This window comes from Ambystoma mexicanum, chromosome 11, assembly GCF_040938575.1.
Source record: "Ambystoma mexicanum isolate Mex_15411 chromosome 11, UKY_AmexF1_1, whole genome shotgun sequence".
Lineage (NCBI taxonomy): Eukaryota > Metazoa > Chordata > Amphibia > Caudata > Ambystomatidae > Ambystoma > Ambystoma mexicanum.
This window is the reverse complement of record NC_090934.1, coordinates 741,996,657-742,018,665: the sequence shown is the minus strand read 5'-3', so window position 1 is coordinate 742,018,665 and position 22,009 is coordinate 741,996,657. Positions and strand designations below refer to the sequence as shown.

The 22,009-nt window shown below is 51.0% G+C and overlaps 1 protein-coding gene across 3 annotated transcripts in view; it reads left to right on the top strand.

The window, feature by feature from the left end:
• The window catches only part of USP47 (ubiquitin specific peptidase 47), a 2,970,466-nt gene that overhangs the window by 70,951 nt on the left and 2,877,506 nt on the right, over window positions 1-22,009 (top strand). For 2 of the 3 annotated variants that reach the window (XM_069623644.1, XM_069623642.1), the window contains exon 2: window positions 10,207-10,266. The exons of the other annotated variant lie outside the window; for it this stretch is intronic. In XM_069623644.1, coding sequence (XP_069479745.1) covers window positions 10,207-10,266 — 60 coding nt within the window. The remainder of the gene's footprint in view (window positions 1-10,206; window positions 10,267-22,009) is intronic. 3 annotated transcript variants of the gene reach the window in all.

Here is a 22,009-nt window from a genome sequence, read left to right as displayed (position 1 = left end):
GAACCGGCTGTGACGTCGGGCCCCCACATAAGCACCCCGGTGGGAGACCGGGTGGCAAACTTTGTCGGTGTGTGGGAGTCCATCTCCACCGACCGTTGGGTGCTAGATGCCCTGGACCACGGGCACAGTCTGGAGTTCCAAAGAAAGTGCCCCCCTTTCCCTCCTGTGGCCAGGAAAGAAAACCATGTTCCACAGCTGCTTCTGGATGTACGAGCCATGCTGAGAAAAGGTGCGATAGAACTCGTCCCAAAGAGGCTCCGAGGCTCCGGAGTATACTCGCGGTACTTCCTCGTCTGAAAGAAGACCGGCGGCTGGCGACCCATCCTGGACCTTCGGTGCCTCAACAAATACATCAAAGCCCAGAAGTTCTGGATGGTTATCCTTCAGCACATGCTGGGACAGCTGGAGGAAGGCGACTGCCTATCGTTGTTGGACTTGGAGGATGTTTACTTTCACATCCCCATACACAAAGGACATCGAAAGTTCCTACGTTTCGTGGTCCAAGGGCGGCACTACCAGTTCAAGGCCCTGCCCTTCGGGTTGAAGTCGGCCCTGAGGGTCTTTACCAAGTGCCTGGCACTGGTGGCGGCGCGACTGCGCCTGCAGCGGATCCACGTTTACCCCTACCTGGACGATTGGCTCATCCGAGCAAAGTCAAGAGAACTCTCCGTCGAACACACAGCGAGGACCGTCCGCCTGCTCACAGAACTGGGATTCTCCATCTGGGAAGTCCCACTTGGTACCGTCCTGTTCCTGGGTGCCAGACTCGACACAGTGGCACGGTTGGCTTCACCGTCGGAAGAGAGGATGAAGGCCATCCTAGGCAAGGTACAACGGCTGTTGACCATGGAAGTGGCCATGGTGAGGTCCATCAAGTCCCTGCCCAGCATGATGTCCTCTTGCATCTACCTCGTGCGCCTGTGCAGGCTGCGGATGCGACCACTCCAGGATTTCCTCGACGCCCGTTGGATGCAAGTGGCGGGGAGCTTCAAAGACCAGATTTCCTTCAATGAGACTTTCCGTCAGGCGATCCGGTGGTGGGGCACCCGCAGGCATGGACTTCCAGACCTCAACGCACCAGGAAACTGTGATGACTGACACCTCCCTGGAGGGATGGGAAGCGCACACCGGAGATCTGCACGTGAGAGGCCTTTGGCTCCCGGAGGAGAGGTCCCTACACATCAAAATCCTGGAGCTCCGGGCCGTGTTCTGGGCCCTCAGGTCTTTCCTTCCGTCCCTCAAGGGCAAAGTGGTACGGATCTTCACCGACAACACCACCACAATGTTCTACATCTGGAAGCAGGGGGGCACCAGATCCCCCTGCCCTATCCAAGAAAGCGCAGGACCTGTGGCACTGGGCCGTCACCCAGGGATTGTTCCTGGTACCTTTTCATCTGGCAGGAGTGAAAAACACTGTCGCTGACTCACTCGGCAGGGAGCTGCGCTCTTGCCACGAGTGGGAACTTCGACAGGATCAAGTGGATCTCCTATTCCAACGGTGGGGCAGTCCCAGATCGACCTGTTTGCGACGGCGGTGAACACCAAGTGCCGGAGGTTCGCCAGCAAGTTTCTCCAGCAGGGGAGCTTGGGTGATACATTCTACTTCCACCTGGAACTGCCTGTTTCTGTATGCGTTCCCACCATTGCCATTGCTTCTGCGACTCATCAGTCAACTCAGACGGTCCTGGTGCAGGATGATCCTCGTCGCACCGGCGTGGCGGAGGCAGATATGGTTCCTGGACTTTCTGGACTTGTCAGCGTCCCCCCTCCCCCCAGTCAAACTGCTGACGGGCGCGGATATTCTCCCCAGGGAAGGAGGCGCCATCCTACATCATAACCCGGGATCGCTGAACCTACAGGCCTGGCTACTGCAGCACTAGAGATCGGAGGCTACGATATCCCGGCGGACTGAAAGGAGATACTTGCAAAGGCCAGGGCGTCCTCGACTTTTTAAATATGTTTATTTATAGCAAGGCAGTAAAGGTTACAGACAGTATCGGGTGGCAGTACGATATTGCAAAGAAAAGATTCTAGTTTTGAGTCCCTTTCCCCCCCTCATTCCGGTTTTCCCGGGCCAGAGATTCAGTTTAGCTCCCCCGCTTGATGCGTATTCTCCTTGTCTCTCAGGGCCCAGCGGGTGTTGATTGGCTTGAACGTCATTGCGGGATATCGCTGATCATAGTCCAGCACTGGGGCCCACACATTCTGGAAGCGGTGCAGGGACCCCGCTCTCGCAGCGGTAACCTTTTCCGCTATTAAGATGTCCCACAATTTTCCCCACCAGTGGGCCAGGCAGGGGCCGTCCCGCGACTTCCAGAAGCGGGCCAGAACCGTCTTGCCCGCCAGGAGGCACTGTGTGAGGAGCTTAGCCCTGTTGCCGGAGCGGGGGTAAATTCCAGGGACCGGGATCCCCAGCAGAATTGTCTCAGGGTCCAGTGGGAGGGCGGAGCCGGTGATTTGTTCAATGGTGGAGAGACACCTGGCCCAAAATTGCTGGATCTTGGGGCATGTCCACCACATGTGAAAGTAGGAGCCTGGTTGACTGCAGCCTCTCCAGCAGGCGGGGTCCACTTGTGGGTTCATGTGGTGGAGTCTGAGAGGGGGGTAGTACCAGCGTAGGGTGAGTTTATATGCACATTCCTTGTTGGTGACACAAGTGGAGGAAGAGTGGGTGCGGGACCATATGTCTACCCAAGCTTGGTCATCGATCGGATGGCCTAGGTCCGCCTCCCACTGAGCCATAGATCGAGTTTTTGTCGCCAAGAAGTCCCCCAGGAAACGTCTATATATAGCCGAGATTCTTCCTCTAGCCGGCAGGTCCGCAAGAGTTAGCTCCAATGGAGTCGGGGGGCGAGTTGCCGCCTGGAGGGTCTGGGGGTGCGAACACCAGTGGCGGAGCTGGCAGTATGTGAATCTGTCCCTTTCTTGAAGCCGAAAAGTCTCCTTGCACCGCTCAAAGGTCCGGGGTCTGTTTTCGGAGTACATCTGCCCCAGGGTTTCCAGGCCTCCGTCTATCCAATTCTGGAAGTTGCGAGGGAGAGATCCCGGGGAGAAGTCGGGGTTGTGAAAGATCGGTGAAAGGGGGCCTCGGCCCCTCGGGATTCCCTTCTGCTTTAGAGCCCAATCCCAGGAGCTTAGGGTCTGCTTTGTTGTTAGTAGGATGTCCTTCCAGCGTGCCCTGAGGGAGGGTTGGATGTGAGGGAGGAACCGGAGGGGAAGCGGAAGCTGGGCCTGCTCCAGTTCCACCCATCTGGGGCGGGCTGTGCTCGTCTGCCAGGCGTGTAGATGTGACAGTTGCGCCGCTGTCCTATAGGCCTGCAGGTCCGGGACCCCCAGGCCTCCTAGCCTGGCGTTGCCAATCAGGGTTTTGTGGGGGAGCCTGGCCTTCTTGCCTTTCCATATGAATTTGGATATCTTCCTCTGTAAGTCATGGAGAGCCTGGGCTGGGAAGGGCACCGATAGAGATGAGCAGGCATAGAGGAACCTAGGAAGCAGGTTCATCTTGACGGCCGTGATCCGGCCCATTAATGAGATCTCCTGCGTGGACCAGCGTTTCAAGTCCCCCTCCAGCTCCTTGGTCAGTTTGGGAAAGTTCACCTGATAGGTCTCCTTTGGGTTCGCTGGGATGAGAACTCCTAGGTAGGGGATCGAGTGGTCCCGCCATTCGATCGGGCACAGAGCCGTTAACGCCTCCTTGTCCTCTGGGCGGAGGCCGACTCCTAAAGCCACTGATTTGGTGAAGTTGACAGTGAAGCCGGTGACCTCCCCCAATTCCTTTATTTCGGCCAGAGCGTGTTTCGCTGAGGTGTTGGGTTCGGTGAGTGTCAATAGGACATCGTCCGCGTAGAGAGCGATCTTGTGGTGGGAGGAGCCCACCTGAAGGCCCTTAATGGACTCATTGCACCTGATCTTCTGGGCGAAGGGTTCCATTGTGAGGGCGAAGAGTAGGGGAGACAGCGGGCAGCCCTGTCTCGTCCCACAAGACAGAGGTATCGGAGCTGAGTGGATGCCATTGATCCTGAGGATGGTTCGAGGGTGCTTATAGTTCGCCAGGATCATGGCTCGGGCTGTGGGGCCGAACCCAAATGCTTCCAGAGTGCATTCCAGATAGGACCAATCGACTCTGTCGAAGGCTTTGGTTGCGTCCAGGGCCATTAGGGCAAGGCCTTGGGAGTTGCGGTGGGCGATGTTCACTAGGTTCAGAGTCCGCCGGATGTTGTCCCCTGCCGCTCGGTGAAGAATGAAGCCTGTTTGGTCGGGGTGGATTATATCCGGGAGGATGAGTGCCAGGCGGTTAGCTAAAATCTTCGAGTACAGGTTGGCGTCGATATTCAGTAGGGCGATGGGTCTGTATGACGCCGGATCTCTCGGGTCTTTCCCCGGCTTAGGAAGGAGAACCGTCACCGACTCCTGCATTGTGGCGGTCACGGATCCCGAGACCTTAAAAGAGTTGAACAGGGCCACTATGTGAGGGATGAGCTGGAGCTTAAAAATCTTATAGAACCTCGGGGGGAATCCGTCTGGGCCCGGGGCCCGTGATTTGAGGGCCTTGATGGCTTCGTCAACTTCTTCAGCTGTTATTGGGGCTTCCAACTGCTCCCGTGTGGAGTCTGGGAGACGCGTCAAGGCTGCGTTCCGTAGGTATTCCTCCTGCTTTGATCGATCCCGGGGAGGCGCTGTCATGACCTGGATTAGGTGGTCTGAGGCTAGTTGTAATTTCGCCTGTTCAGAGTGGTGTATCACCCCCTGTGGGTCCTTGAGCCCTATAATGGTGTTGGTCCGTCTTGTTTTAGCTAGCTTGGCCACCAGCAGCTTATTGGCCTTGTTGCTTTTGGCATAGTAGAATTGTCTGGTCTTCGCCAGGAGTTGCGCAGTGTGTTCTGCGTAGTGGGCCTCTAGTTTCTTCCTGGCCGAGCGGAGCGCTCTCTGTGTTCTGGGGGACCAGCCACTCTTCTTCTGGGCTTCCTCAGCTGCTCGCAGGTCCTCCTCCAGGGATAGACGGATTTGTTTCCGGTTTCGGTGGTATGCCACGCCTTGGGCTATCAACGTTCCCCGAATTACAGCTTTCATTGCATCCCAGTTATTGGCCAGGGAGGTGTCCGCAGCTAGGTTCTCCTCAAAGAAGTTCTTGATGGTGGTGGTTATGTTGTCTCTGATTGACATATCATTGAGGATCGGGTCGTAGAGCGCCCATCTGCGTGTTGCCTTGGCGTGGGTGTTCTGAATGCTCAGTTCCATTATTATTGGGGCATGGTCCGATAGGATTCGCTGGCCTATCGATACCTCATTAGCGAGGGCGAGAGTTTGAGGGGAAGCCAGAAGGAGGTCGATTCTGGAGAAAGTTCGGTGTACGCCCGAAAAGAAGGAGTAATCTTTCTCGGTGGGGTGAAGCACCCGCCATGTATCCACCACCTCTAAGGTTCTGAAGAGCCGCAGCAGACTGAGGGCCTGGCCGAATTCGCCAAGGGCGGGGGGGTTAGATTTGTCCTTAGTGGGGTCTGGGACCCCATTGAAGTCCCCACCGATTATTGTCTGGCCTTCCACAAAGCTTGAGAGGGAGGAGCCCAAGGAGTCATAGAAGGTTGCCTGTCCTGAGTTGGGTGCGTATGCCGATACCAAGGTGTAGAGGTCCCCCAACAGGAGGCACTTGACGGCCACAAAGCGGCCCTCCGGGCACATCATGGAGTCCAGGGTCTGGGGGCGCAAGTCTTTCCGGAACATAATCGCTGTGCCCCCTTTTTTGGAGTTCCCCGAGGCGAAGAACTGGTGTGGATATATGCTGGATCGAAGCCGGCCAAAGTCTGCCGGGAGGAGATGAGTCTCTTGGAGGAACACCACATCGGCCTCCTCATCTTGTAGCTTCTGGAGAATCGATTTGCGCTTGGGGGGGGAGTTGAGACCATTAACGTTCCAAGAAAGGCATCTCAGCGTCCGGTGTTCCGGGATCGGGGAGCTAGGGGTTCCATGCGTAGGGGATGGAGGGGGGACTCCAGGTTGTTCATCAGCTGCCATCGTGAAGAGGGTGGAGAGGTGAACTGTACCGCACTTGCAGTTTTAACCGAGGCCCCCAACGGGAGGCCAACTTTTTAACTAGCGGGGTGGGAAACATTGTGGGTGTAACCCCACCCCAGGCCAACAGGGCCATTTGTGTCTGGCAAAATAACGTTTGCATCCAAGGGCTCTAAGATGGAGCGGATCTTGGAGGGGGGGCATAGGCCGTGGAGGAAGCCCGCCGCGCTGGGCGAGCGTGGGATTGTGTTGGGCCGGAGTTACTATTTCTGAATATAGCTGAAAGGACGTTGGGCGTCCGGGACGCCGGAGGTGCGGGAGGCATCCGGGGCCGCTCGGACTCGGGTTATCTTCTCCTGTTTCGGGGGGCCTTGGACCATGGAGGACGTCTGGGTTGGGGGGGGAGGGCTGACGTAGGGCTTCCCGAGGCTTCCAAGTCTGGGGAAGTGGTTCCCTCAGGGGGGGAGGATATCTGCATGATTTTAGCGGCATCTTCTAAGTGGGATATTCTCCGGAGGGAGCCATTATACGAAAATTGCAGGGCTGTGGGAAAAAGCCATCTGTATTTGACTTTACGCTCTTGGAGGAAGAGGGTTAAAGGTCGGAGAGCCCTTCTTTTCTGTAGGGTTGAGAGGGAGAGATCCTGATAAATTTGGAGCGGGTGACCTTGAAAGGAGAGTTCATCTCCGGACCGACTGATGGCGGAGATAGCTTCTTTAGTGGAGAAATAGTGTACTCTCGTTATGACATCTGGGGGCTGGTCGGAGTCTACTCCTCGTCGCGGACGAAGTCTGTGGGTCCGATCCAGCAGCAGTTGGGATTTATCTAGATGCGGGAGGAGAATTTGAAAGAGGTCTCCTATGTATCCTGCAAGATTTTGGTCGGGGACTGAGGACGGAACTCCCCTAATACGGAGGTTATTCCGACGAGCTCTGTTTTCCAGGTCCTCTTGTTTGTATTCGAGGATTTCGCACTTGTCCTGGAGGGCTCTTACTGTTTGCTGGATATCTCCCATGGCGGCTGTTTGGTCTTGGGAGCGATCCTCGATCTCACTCAGTCTCTGCTCCACTTCGGTCACCCTATGGTCTGTTTGTTCCAATTTGGAGGTAAGTTCCGACATGCAGGACCGAAACTCGGCTTTGATGTCTGCCATAAACGCCAACAGATCACCTCTGGTGGCTGGGGAGTCACCCCCCTCCTGGGAGAGCCCTGGGGCGGGAGTAACTGAGTCCGGTTTCTTTCCCTTATCAGGAGCGGTGAGCATGGTGGCAATGTCCACATTTTTGATAGCTTTCGACTGTCTCGACATGTTGGTGAGTCGTGGGTGGGGAGATGGTTTATGCGGCCCACCCTGTGGATGAGCGTCGAGGCTCTTGATTGAGAAAAGGGAAGCTGATTCCAAGCTTGGCCGGTGTGTAGTGGATTCGAGTGAGGGGGTGAACTCTCCAAATCTTGATGGTGGGCAGGTATGTGGGGCGTAAGTTCCGGTGGGGGGATTGAGTAACGTGCGCCCCCTTGAGACTAGGCCAGAGAGAGCAGAGCGGGTCGCCCCAAGGTGTAGGCAGTCAGGTCACCTCCGAGGCCGAAGGGGCCTACCCGTCAGGGGCAGCCCGGGATGAGAGTGTGGCCAGGTCGAGGCTCCAGGTGGGCGGCGTTGGTCAGGCCCTTCTCGGGGCTTGCCGCTGTGGGTCCCTCGATGTGACCCAGCTAGGACCGCTCCTCCTCCGAGGACCCAGGCTTGAATCGCCCGGTGGGGATGATAGTGGGAGGGGTCCCGGGTCCGAGCGGGGGCTCCAGATGGTGGTGTGGGCCGGGGCGCCCCAGGAGTGTGGCGTATGGAGGCCGGATCTCTGGGTCTTAGGTGGTGAGAGGTAGGAGCCCGCTGGAGGGCGGAGGGGGGGGGGGGGGCGGTGATGGCACGGCCCCCACCTCAGGCGCTGTGGAGGGATTTCTCTGCGTGGCCTCGGCGAGCCTCACCCCCAGCAGCTCCTACCTGAAGGGCACCGTCCGTATCGTCCCTCGTCGGGCAGTGCAGGCTCGGGCTGGTAGCGTCGGAAGCAAGGGTCGCCCCAGGGAGAGCACCGGAGGAGAGGTCCGGGGGGCTGATGTTGCTCCGCCGCGACCCGGGTGCTCGAGAAACTGAGCCGCGTCCGAATGCGGCCTCAGAAAGCTCTCACCGCCCTCCAGGGCCGGGAGACGAGCACGGCCGCCATCTTGGGAGATCGTCGCTGCGGCCGGCTCGGTGAACCGGAGCGGCTAACTTCGTCTCCGTTGATCGTCGTGGTCCCCGCTTCAGCCCGGGTGGGCCTCAGGTCCTCCGACGTCCTTGGGATCAGCTGGGCTCCGGTATACGGGCGCGGAGCCGCATCAGGGGCCCAGAAGCGGCGGGCTTCGCACGGCGGGCCTCAGGGGAGCAGCCACATCGGTGGCGCTCCAAGCCACGCCCCGGCGTCCTCGACTTTTAAGTGCTATGGACATAAGTGGAAGAGGTTCTCTGTCTGGTGCCGTGCACAGAAGATCAACCCTCTACGGATTACTGCCCCTCAAGTGCTGCAGTACTTGCTGTCGCTGGCCAAGGCGGGGCTCCAAGATCCTTCTGGCAGCTATCTCCCGCTACACCAGAACTCCGGGGCGGTCGTCGATGTGGTCTCACCGCCTGGTGAAGGAGTTCATGAAAGGACTGTTCCACTCGATCCCGCCGGTGAAGGCTCTGGCCACCGGCGTGGGAGCTCAACGTGGTGCTGACTAGGCTCATGGGGGGGGGGGGCCTGTTTCGAGCCCTTGCATTTGGCACAGCTGATGTTCCTATCGTGGAAGACGGCGTTTCTTGTGGCCATCACCTCCGCATGACGAGTGGGAGAGATCCAGTCCCTCTCCTGTAAACCTCCATACCTGACATTCCACGAGGCGAGGGTAGTGCCGAGGACGCACACCCCTCCTTCATGCCTAAGGTGCCAGTGGAATTCCATCTCAACAAGCCCTTGGTGTTACCTGACCTGTTTTCTTCCTGTTGCCTTCGTCGCCGGCTGAGAGGACTTTGCACTCGCTGGATGTGGCTAGAGCGCTGAAGTTCTACGTGGACCGCACAGAGTTTTCGGAAGACATAACAGCTGTTTGTGAACTTTAGACCTGTGAACCAAGGGAAGGCTCTCTCGAAGGCTTCCATTTCCAGATGGCTCTCCGGCTGCATCATGCACTGTCACCGGTTGGCAAACCGACCGTTGCCCGGCCGTCCCTGAGCCCATTCAACCAGACCGATCGCTGCTACTACGGCGTTTCTGTCCGGTGTGCCCCTGCTGGACATCTGCTATGTGGATGTTGATGCACACCTTCACGAGATTGTACTGCGTCGACTGGGATTCCAGGGAGGAGTCCAGAGTCAGCCAGGCAGTGCTGCGCAACCTGTTTGCTTGAAGATGAACCTGGTGAGGATGTAAGAGATGCTTAATGTTGAGTTGTTGAAATGCTTACTGTTGAGCCTTGCCACCTCCCGTGGTTGTGCATGTGTGTGTACTGCTATGTATTCTTGCATTCATGAGCATGTGAATCCATGCCAGACCCCATGCTGGAGAAGGAACAAGTTACTTACATGTAACTGTTGTTCGCCAGCCTGGGTCTGCATGGATTCACATGCAAACCCTCCCTTCCAAACCCTCTGCGGCTCTTCTCTTGGCCATACTGCTACTTTATGTGCTACCAAATCTGAAGATGGCTGCCAGAGGAGGGGCTTAGGTAGAGGGCAGTCATTGGCTGGGGGCAGTATGACCCAGAGACCAGTGAGTGGTTACTAGCAGAAAGACAGTTCAGAAACTAAACTGATACTGATTTTTTTTTTTTTCTTTACCGAGGATTCCCAGCCTGATGGGGAATATTCATGAACATGTGAATCCATGCCAGACCCATGCTGGAGAACAACAGTTACAGGTAAGTAACTTGTTCCTTAATATGTGGATTCACAAATGTCTATGTTCAATAATGAATGTGCTGCCAGTTTCTTTTCTGAGTGGAACTAGTTAATACAAAAAATACAGTGCCACTATCAATTTCTGTACAATCCATAGCCTCCTTACGTTTTCTTTCACTTGTATACACAATCAGCATCTTCCTGAGTGCTCTTATAATGGATGCATGCCTTTTGAGCACAATTTTGAAAGAACTTTAATTTTATTGCATTTAAGATATCTTTGTTCGTCATAGGGTATGTTTTGGAGTTGCAGACAAAGTATCTTTGATGAAATGAAGAAGAAATTTTCTCAGGTAGAGGTTGAGTGAAGTGATGACCTAATGTGTGTAAATTGCAGCAGCATGATGCCTGCCAGTCATATTAACCTTGCATGTAGTGCTTACCATCAGATGCTTTACCTGCAGTGTTAGTGTTTAAATGGATGCATTATTAACATTGGAAGTTAGTGGGAGGTTGAAAGAGCAACTGAAGCTACTTTGTGATGAAGTGCTTGATGTTGCAAAATTAAATGTAATTGTCCTAGTTTCTTAAAAAATGTGTACAACAGTTTGCGTTTGATTGCAAACCGATCCTGCCCGGAAAATAATTTTCCATATCTTGTCCTTTTAAATTGCAGATCAAGAAACTGATAAAGCTCAGACCATGCTATTAAACCGGTCATTTAGAAAACCATTAAATAAAAACTACTGTATTTGTTACAGATGGGCCCCTGATTGTGACTTTACCCGGTTCCGAAGTGACATATCTAACGAGCCATTAAGTGGATTTTGTGGCGATCTACTGCAAGCCATAGTACTATCCATCATTTAAAGAATTACAGGTCTCTGGTCATCAAAGCAATTCCATTGCAAGGCTAACCCCTATGTCGAGGGGAAAAAAAGAAATTATTATGCTTCAAAACCTTTTCACATGTCACTGAAAAAAAACTCCTGTAATTGCTTAGTTTGTTTTTTAGATATAAAATATACATTTCGGATGGATTGTCATCCCACGTATTCCTTATTCCTTATTTTTGATATTCAAGTCGGATTACAGATTTCTTCAGATTACTTATTTTTTTTTATAGGGTCGATCGTCGTGCAGCGTCGAGTCTTGGTCCTCGATGGCCTCTGTAGCGTCCCTCGTGAAGTCGACGCTGGTATATGAAGCACCCGCACTGACCGTTACTTCAGATCCGCTTTTTCCACCGTGCTGCAGAGATACTCTCCTAAGCAAATTTCAGTTGGGTTTGTTTCATATTCCTCGAATATGTCCTCAACACCCAAGACTGGCTACAAGCGGTGTTCAGACTGTGGAGCCAAGATGTCTATCACAGACCCTCACTGCGTCTGACTGGTGCTTGGGATAGGGTTGCAAAGTCGACGACTGTGGCTCATGTCAATCCATGACTGTCGAGGCCTTGCTAGAAAGGAAGGGGAAACTCTGTGCAGCTAAGCTGTCCTCTGTGCAGCTAAGCTGTCCTCTGTGCAGCTAAGCTGTCCTCCCCCCAACCCCCCCACCTCCCCAAATCCCCAGCCGTTACACCATCAGCTGCCTGCTTTTGGGAGTTGGACAGTCGTGCATTGCGCTTAAAACGCTGCAACGCTCTGTGTGGGAGGGAGGACTGGGGTTACCATGTCTATGGAGATGCTACTTGACCGCACAGCTAATGAATGGCTAGGTCTGCATTGATGCACACCTACACATAGGATGGGGGAGGAAACTCGCACTCAATCAGCCCCTCTGGAACAACATGCACCCCTCTGAGGTGTGTCAAATGGGGCACTTTAGGAATTGGGAGGAACGTGGGGTTGGAAGTTTGGCTGATGTGGTACGCGGTGGGCCGCTTGCGTCCCTATGCGAGGCCTTCGGGCTGCCGGGCAATGAACGCTACAGATATATGCAACTGGCACACGCTGTTAGATTCCAATTCCCTGCCCTGGGGGAGGTTCCCAAATGTTGACCCATCGGAGCCAATATTTACCCTGATTGTATTGCAACAAAGGTCCCCTCCATTCTGTATAGGATGTTAACAGCGTTTGGGTCCCTGGACCTGTTCCGACTTAGGTCGGAGAGGGATATTGGTCCACTGGCCCCAGAGGAATGGGTTGAGGTGCTCTTGTTTCCAAGGGAGATTGGGATAGCCGCTAGGCTCCGGCTCATTCAATATAAAATACTACACTGGGTATACTATTCACGAGCGGCCCGGGGCGAGGGGGATCAACAGATATGGACAACTGCCTAAAATGTGGGCTGGCGGCTGGGGGGAGGGGGGGCGGCATCTTTTTCCACATAATATGAGAATGCACACAGATGCAGATATTCTGAGGGAAATGTTGCAGCAGGCTGTCTGCATTATTGGGGTCCCAGGTCCCATGTGACTCTAAACTAGCAATATTTGGCATCTGGTTGGAGGTGGGATTCACCGAACATGAAAAAATGTTCTCGTATGTCACATTGGGGATGGCAAAGCGATATATTGCCAAGATATCCGGCTCAATGAACCTTCAATGGACCAGGCCATGGACGGCTGAAATGTACAGATGTATGTCCCTTGAGCAGCGGGTACCCAAGGCTAGGGACTGCCCCCAAAAGTTTCAGGTGTGGGGCGGTGGGAAGCAGAGGGATGATATAATGTGGCTGGGACATCTCCTGAACACAGAAGCGCAGCCGTTACAGAGACCAGTCACGCCGTTGCATGATTCTTCTGTGAATGTAAGATTTAAGATGTTCTGTCATGCACTGCCTTGTGTCTGTTATATGTTAACTTAATCAATGAACAAACTAATTTTTAAAAAAAGATGGTAACTCTTTCGCAGATCCTTCTGGCCCCCCTAGACTACAGGATTGGTTGGTGTCATTGGACCTTCAGGATGCTTACTTTCATGTGCCAATATATCAGAAGCACAAAGTACTTGAGGTTTGCAGTTGGCGGTTTACATTATCGGTTTCGGTTCTGCCATTTGGGCTCACCTCAGCCCCGAGGGTCTTCACCAAGCTTATGAAAGTGGTGGTAGCAAGTCTAAGGAGGTAAGGGATTTGCATCTTCCCCTACCTAGATGACTGGTTGATCAGGGCTGTTTTTCTGGAACAGTCTCGGAATCATCTGTCGCACCTGCCACTTCCTCCATGTGCTGGGCTTCTCCCTGAACTTCAAGAAGTCCCACTTGACACATTCTCATAAGCTTCAATTCATTGGTGCAGTCCTGGATTCAGCTTCGGGAAAAGCTTCCCCAGCCGATTTAAGGTATATACATCTCTTGCAGATGGTCCAAAAAATTCCAGTGTGCCCGGTCTATGACTTTCTAAGGTTGCTTAGGCTCCATGGCATCCTGCATTTTTCTGGTGTAAGAAGCCCGTAATGAGAACGGGCTCTCAGATCCTAGTGGTCTCAATTCTCCAGCAGAATGATAGACCTACGTGGGAGGAACATGCAGTCGAAAGAACGTTACCATGGGTAAATAATTTGTCTGTCAAGGTTCCAATTTTCACTTTGAGAATATATTTTTTGTTTAGAACGGAGGGAGTACTTATTTATATGGAAATTGATAAATGCACTTCGTGTCCCACCAGTCTCGGATTTGTTGTGATTTTAAACAATGAACAGATAAATACTACCACCTAGTCGGTTGTTTAAATGACTAAAAAATCTGTTTTTTGAGAAAACAATTATTCAAATGGGTTGTGTCCTCCAATGTATTCCACATCTTTGACATGTAATGTCCACAGCTGTGTACTTTGGAAATCTTTTTGGCAGAGAGCGTCCTGCGTTGATGGCGTTGGGTCGATGTCCCTCGAAGGCCTCCGTCGAGGGCGACGTCACCAGATGTTATAAATAGGACGCACAGCGCCCGTAGCCTCCGTTCTGTTTTTTCCGCAAACATGTTTGCTTCGGAGCCTCAGCACACCTCGTGTATTCCTTGTGAATATGTCTTCTTCAACCCCACCGACTCCGCAGTCTGGCTTCAAGACCTGCCGGGACTGCAAGTCGAAAATGTTGCTTACCGACCCGCATCGCATTTGTTTGTGGTGCCTGGGTGAGAGTCATGACACTGACGACTGTTCCAAATGCCAGTCGCTAACTGCTAAGGCCTTGTGGGAGCGTAAGGGAAAGCTTCAGGTAGGGAAAGCTTCAGGTAGGTAGGGGTTTGAAATTCTTAGGTCCTGTAGATCCAAGTCCAAAGGGATGTCCACCGACAGCCATTCGTCCTAATCTCAGAATTCTAGGAAGCGCCATCATCGGTCGCCTTCCCCGTCCTCAGAAGATGGTGCGCAAGGAAAGTGGCTTGCCCAACGAAGTCCTCGACTCTGGAGGAATGGGCTGCCTTTAGGGAGCAGATGTTAGCGATTGTGGCGAGCATAAGTGGCCTGTGCTGGGCGCCCTCGGAATACGTGAATCCCCCCCCAGGCTGCAATTCGCTCTGAGCTGACCACGTGGGAGAATCAGGAGTTCTCTCTGGTACCTGGAGCTACTCTTGGATGGCAAATGGGAATAAGAAGCAGGGTCGCCAAAATTCATGCAGAGGGAGGGCCTAGCCTTGTGCAAAGGCACAATGGCGTTAACCCTGCTTGGCGGGGTCGAAGGAAGCCATGGCGGCTGCGCTAGCACCAACTACATCAGAGGGGACCTCCAGCCAGACCTTGGACCTGGGCATAATGCTGGTGGAAATGAAAAGCGGCTTTGCATCAGTGAACACCAAATTGGATAGCATGGATTACAAGATGGATTGTTTGCAATAGAGGGTCAAGAAGGATCATGGTTGAGCATGCTCACCATATCTCTGTGCAGAAACCCAGGCCGGGACAGAAACCCTGTCCGGTGATTGCGTTGGTGTTGAACTATCGTGAGCGTGACCTTGTTCCGCACAGGGTGCGAGAGCACACAGATTTACGTTATAAAGGAATCGGAGTATCATTCTACCAGGACTTTAACCCATCAGTGCAGCAGGCTTGCGTCTCGTTCATAACTGTGAAGCATCTGCTGAGAGTGAGAGGGATACAATACGCAATGCTGTACCCTTCAAACTGCAAGTTATACAAGGGAATAAGACACATTTTTTTCTTTTCACTGACCCTGCTGATGTGATATCGTTTTTTGGAGTCCCTACCTAGAGGTGCTGTCGGTGGTGGGCCTGATGAGGGAGATGTTCTAGTGGAATAATTGAGTAACAGATGTTTTTCTTTTCTCTGTGGAAACGTTGGGAGGACCCTCTTCACATCAGTGGTCACACGGGAGGAATGTACATTTGTCAGCAGCATTACAAGACTCGCAAGAAACGGGTCAGTTGCTAGGTATCCATGCACAAAAGGGCTGCTTCCTCTTTTCGAGGCAGTTGGTCCAACGAAGTCGCAGAGTCCGGTGCCCCTGTGTCGGCGCCCTGGGGGAAAGACTGCACAATGTGGACAGCGGGAGTGGGTTTGGAGCTGGGCGGGGTCACTTTATGGGTGGGGGTGAGATTTTGGGGGAGCCTGGGTATTGGAATGTTACCTACAATTGGTTCACGTTGCTTTGAAGCTGAACGGAGTATACGCAATTGTTGTCGGAGCAGGGGCCATCTGAGGTGGCATGCATCTAAATGTGGTAGGATGATCAGGGATTGCTAAGGTGACAGAGTGGAAAATGTACCCTCCTTTGCTGGAATGCAAGCGGGCTCAATAATCATGCTAGAATGCGTAAGATTGTGGCATATTGAGAGGCATAGGTTACTTTTTTTTTTGTTGTTTTTTTTGTGTGCAGGAGATGCATCTGCTGGCAAATTGAATGAGATGCTTGCTAAGTATTGGTGAGCTGCACAGTTGTATACCTCCTACTCCATATATTTGCATGGTGTCTCCGTTATTGTCCATAAATCAACTCTGGTTTGCTCCAATGCAGCAGGATATAGATCCAGAAGGGAGGTACGTTAAGTGTCGGGATCGCTTGCTCAGAATCTAGTTACCTTGGTCAATGTATATTTAGTATTTTAGTATTTATTACTTTTTATATAGCGCTTTATACCAAAGCGCTTTACAAGAGGAACACGCAAAATACAACAAGCATTACATAACGATTGAACCAGAAAACAGTACAAGGAACAATTTACATTATTAATGAGGTTAAGCGTGAGTGGAGAGGGATGAAAGGGAGGGAGGGAGGGAGTAGGAGGTGTGGGTAGTGGTAGAAACCGAAGAAAGAGAGGAAGCAAAAAGGTGTTGGGGAGGTGAATGGAAGAGATACGATTTTAGAGAAGAGCGGATGGAGAGGGGGAGGTGGTTCCAGTGGAAAGGAGTGAGTAATTGGAAAGAGCGGAAGCGGGAAGGGGTGCAGGGTGGAGGAGGAGAGAGTAGGAAAAGGTCAGCAGAGTGGAGTGAACGAGAAGGAGTATAGAAAGTGAGAAGGGAGGATAGGTAGTGAGGGGCAAGACCATAGAGGGATTTGTAGACTAGATATAGTAACTTGAATTTGAGCTGGGAGTGAAATGAGAGCCAGCCTAGTGAGGTGAGAGAAGGCAGAGGGAACTGATGGCAGAGTGGTAGACAGATTTGAGGGGGGAGAGGTGAGTGGAGGGGAGTACAAAGAAAAGAGTGGAGCAGTAGAAAAGTCTGGAGAAGATGAGGGAGGTGATTAAGACTTTAGCCGCGTGAAAGGTTAGGAAGGGTCGAATTTTACGAATGTTACAAAGGTGAAAGCGGCAAGATCTGGCAGTAAGAGAAATGTGGTGAGATAGAGAGAGGTGGGGATCAATGTGAAGACCAAGGTTACGGGCATGAGGAGAGGAGAGTAGAGTTGGGAGGGGGAAAAGAGAATGAAAGGAGGAGGCCCGAATGTGGATGATTCTGGGTTCTATAACTCCCTTTGGGCTGTGTCTTGCGTACTCTCATACCCAATTAATAATAGCTGGGGACTTCAACACGATTCTGAAGGTGGAGTAGGACAGGTCCACGGTGGATATGAAGTCGCCATCTTTGGCAGCCAGAGCAATACTGGGTGGGCTTGTGGACCTTGGGCTGCTGGATCTATGGCGGACATTGCACCCAGATGAGGGGGATTATTATTTTTAGTCCTCAGTGCACAATATGCATTTGTGCATCGATTATGTAATGGTGGGGCTATTTCGTAGCACTGACAGTTGTATCATGCTTCCAAGGACACTGTCTGGCCATTCTGATTTTTGTGTCAATTTCAGATTGAGAACCATTGTCTTTTTAAGTCAAGTGCTGTTAGATGTTTATCTGAGCGAGGTGCAGGAGAGTAGAATGTCATTCTTTGCATGCATTGTGGGGTTGGTAGCCTCAGCCGGGGTCCTTTGGAAGACGTTTACGGTGTATCTGAGGGGCCGATGCATTTCCATAGAGAGCGGGGTGCTCAAGGCGATAGGAAAGAAGTTTGGAGTTGAGAGAATTTACAGTCTGTGGTTGAGTCTTGGCCCTCTGCACCGTTGCTGATGGTAGCTGAAACTACTCTTGACCGCTTTAGGGTAGAGGTAGAAGGAGCAGTATGGTTTCTCGTGCTCATGACATGTAGATATGGGGAAGAGGGGAGGCCAAGTAGGTACTTGGCCAGGTTGGTTGGGGCTGGTGGGGCATGAGGGGCCAAACAGATGTCCTTGTGATCAGGCTTAGAGACGGTACATTAGTCTCTGAATCTGCGCTAATACTTGCAGAGTTTTGGGAGTTTTATGGGGTCTTATATGCTGGCAGGGGTGAGGCAGAGCCGCGTACCATGAGACTCTTTGTGGAGGAGGCTGCGCTGGTGGAACTGAATGTACAGGCTGGGCAGGTGGTTGGTGCCCCCATCACAGAGGACGATATCCTGAACGCGATCAGAGATCTCCCGACTGCTAAGGCTCGGGGCTCGGATGTACGCGTTTGAGTATTTGCTTCAAGTGTGGCAAGGGAGTTTGCAGTCTGGATCCCCTTACCCTTACGACGTGAGAGGGAATAATATCATTGATTCTAAAGCCAGATAAGGATCCCCTGGATTGCGCCCATTAATATGGATACGAAAATATTTTCTAAAATGTTGGCTGAAGGACTACTTCCCTTGCTCCCTTGGCTCCACGGCCCTTAATTTGAGGAGGTTGTTTCCCATGTTGGCTTAGATCGATCCCTCAGTCCAAGTGATTGGTGCGCTTTAGGATATGGAAAAAGCATTTGATTCAGTTGCATGGGACTACTTGTTTGCAGTACAGGAGAGGGTGGGTTTTCTGCCGTACTATTAGCAGTGTGTTAGACTTCTATACTCTGGGGTGACCGCAAAGATAGGTTTGTGTGGTATGCACTCTGAGGCTTTTCAGCTGGGGCGCGGGACGTGCCAGTGGTGTCGGCTGTCCACGTATCTAATCGCAATTGCTATGGAACCTTTGGCGGTGCGCGGAAGGGCATTCCATAGACACATAGCACTAGCGTTGGGAGGAGCGCAGGAATTGAATTCCCTCTACGCGACAATGTTATCCTTTGTCAAGGACCCAGATAAAAATGTGTTGCCTATTTTGCAGGAGGTTGAAGTTGCTGGGGGAATACCAGGACTGCAGATTAATTGGGCGAAGTCGATCCTGTATCAGCTGAACGAGGCCGCTTGGCAACCCCAGGGCTCTGAGAGGTTCAGTTGGGAAGTATTTAGTGATATTAGTGAGTAGAAGCCACCATCACCTTCTTATGGATAACTATTGGGCTTACCTGGAGTCACTCCGGGGTGTGAAATAGATTGGTGGATGGCGCTCCCACTCTCTCTAATGGCAAAAAATGGCGATTTATAAAAAAAATGTATCTTCCCTAAACTGTTGCATTTCTTTCTCAACGTCCGGGTATGGGCCCGCCCTCAGTTCTTTGCAGATCAGAGGTCAATTATAATTAAGCTGGTATTGAGTCCGAAGATACCCAGAATTAGATGGGGGGGAAATGCTCTCGGGATCTTGGGAGCAAGGGGGGCTAAATGTGCCAGAGATTGAGATGTTCTACCTGGCAGCTCGGGTTTCGTTCACCAGATATTGGATGCCAGGTTCTCAGTTTTTTCCACATGTCGGGATTGAAAGGAGGGCTGCCCTTGCGTACACATTACAGAGCTTTTTGATTTCTAGGGAGATTAATAAGTGTCCTTTCGACCCTGCGGCGTGCACAGTTTATGCTGAGGTTGTCGGAGAATGCAGGTGTCTGCCCAGTATACAGCCGAGCTTGGGATTTGGGATGTGTGATGGTCATATTAAAAAGGAGTGGTCTCTGGTTGGGGTGAACAATATGTTTGGTTTCTATGCTGATTAGCAGTTAATTTCTTGGGAACAAGTAAGGTCCAAGCTTGGGGGGAGGGGGGGGATTTGGATTGGCGTTTCAGTATTTTTGGAGTTCTGTGCTTGGTCACCATCTTTCCCCTCTAAGTCTCAGGTATTCTACCAACCCCCACTGAATTATTTGGTTAATGCAGTGAATACAAGAAAGAAAGTCGCAACAATCACATGGTTCAGGGATTGGTTTGAAGAGAGGTGCCAAAATGCGGGTTGCAATGGGTGGTGGATATCGGCTCCAAATTAGGTGATAGGTGGCAATACATGCGCTTATACTTTAAGAAGGTGGTGATTAACTCCCGGGTTAAGCTTAACCAGTTTAAAATTCTTCATCAGGCCTACTTGATGGCATTGGTTCCGAAGAAATTTGATTGCTCCTGTGACGGGCGGCGCCCCAGGTGTAAATGTGATGGTGCAGGATTTATGAATGCTCTGTGGAGTTGCTCTGCCCTGTCGACTTTTTGGAAGCAAGTAACGGAAGCAACGGGGCGTATGATTTATCAAGAGGTCCCACAGGAGAAAGAGATAGATAGATATATATATATCTCATGGCCCACTGTAGTGGCCGTGTAGTTATGATTAAGTTTCTAAACCCATAGGAAGAGCACTTTTTGGGCGGCTTATTACTTTGCTCCCCCTAGACGAATCCTCACCAAAGTTTGCAAAAAAAAAAAGTATATGGCCCACTGTGATTTTTTTTTTTGCAAAGTTTGGTAATGGTGGGCAAAGGTATATGGGGGCTCCCAAAATTAATTTTTTTCCCATAGACCTAATGGGGAAAAAATGTCTGTAGTGCCTAGAGCCCAAACCGCTGGACGGATTTTCACCAAATTAGCGGCAGGAGCGGCGGCTTGGTCCCGAAAGTGTGCTTTTGTTAATTTGGTGCAAATCCGTCCAGTATTATTATTTTTTTAAAGTGACAAAATGTAAGGCAAAAAAATGAGTGATATCTATGTCCACTCCGCGGGCACACTTTCCTGTTCGCTCCGCGGATAGGACACTGATTGGATAATCGTCTTGCGGACACGTGATGTGTTGTATGATGGGCTGGGATGAGGCGTGAGGTGCGTCAAATTGTTTCGATATGCCCGCCATATTGGATACGCGGACATGCGCTTGAAGTGAGCATAAATCCAATTTTGGAGAGTGTTGGTGTGTATGAGTCTTTGGAGAGGGTAGGGCAGTAAGATATGGGTCAAATGCTGTATTTGTTTAGGTGGGAGAAGGCCGTGATGTGTTTGCAATGTCCGCGGTCACCCTGGTTGTCCGCGGACATTCTAACTCTGGGCGCAATACTGGCTATTTTACTTTAGTATGATGTTGGTTGTGGGTCGTTGGGTGAAGAGGGTATGTATTGAAGAGTTTGTTAGTTGGTAGTAATTATTTTTTAGAATGTTAATTGAAGTGGATAGTTTTGAGGTGGATGTATTCTGTTTTTGGGTTGTGGTCATTTGGTAGGTGTCAGTTTCTATGGGTGTGTTATGCTGCGGTGGTTGTGGCCAGGGCCTAGAGTCTTGGGTGCATGGCCAAAGTGACGTAGGCATTGGTCCATGCACCCAAGACTCTAGTCCCTGGCTACAACCACCGCAGCATAACGCACCCATAGAAGCAAATATTTTGATTGTGGTATGTGGGCTGCTTAGGGGATCTAGTTTCAAAAATAGGAGTACTGGTTTCTCTGGTGCTTGGAGATGGGAGAGTCTGAAATAAAGTAAGGATTGCAAGGAAGGACCTGGTGATTGTGTTGCAGACTGAAGGGAAGGGGGGAGATGTTGTATGTCTTGCTTTACAATACTGTACATAGTTGTAAATTATGTGATATATATGACTGCACCTGTGCCTAGTTGAATGCTGTTGTGAAATCTAGAACGGAATGGGCAACCAGCTGGAATGAAAGAGCTGTCTAGATTGGAAGAAAAATTGTAGGGGCAGTGGTGTTGTTTCAGCTGGGAGCCTTTGAAATTATATTGGCTATCTGTCTGCATAAATAAAGGTGCATGTACTCATCCTGGCTGAGTGTAATTTTATAACACACTAGAAAGCCTTTTTCCATAATTATACTGTTATTTCTCCCATCTTTTAGCATGAAATGACACTTTGTTAGATAACTGTGTGTGGTGTCTGATTACTAATATAGTCATTTGTAAAATAAGTTGAAATGATAGAATTGTGAACTTTGCATAATGTATAGAAAGGAAATTGTAAGTACATTGTATGCACTATAATGCATTAAATACCATCATGGTTGTAATGTGGTTAAGTATGTGGCAGTGATTACAGAAATTATAGAATGAATGAAGAAAATAATAGTTTGCACATTGCAGTTAATAATATGGGTAAATAAAAATTTGGAGAGCAGACAACTTTACAAGTGACACTTGATCATAGCAGATGGTTCTCCCGCCGAAAAATACATCTTTGCCCAATGCATTGTTATGAAACAAGTCTTGTCTTCTGATTTTTCAGAGAAAATGTCCCTTCCAGGTGGGTCGGAATGTTGGCATGTATGATTTACTGTTGAAAAAATATTCATACCTGTACTTTCTGTTCATGCATGTGGATGTGCATGAATCTGCAAGTAGAAATGTTGGAGAGTTTACAAGTAGTTGCTGTAGGTGTTTTGCAGTTACAGTGCAATTGTACTTGGTGATCAACAGTACATCTAAAGTGCTGAATTGTGATGGAGTTAGATGTAGAGGTCTTGCATGTGATTGGTGGATGGTTGTGTGACTGCTTAACAGTAGCCAATGAGGGAATGATGCAGAGAGTGAAGTGGAAAGGGTACAAAGGCTGCCCC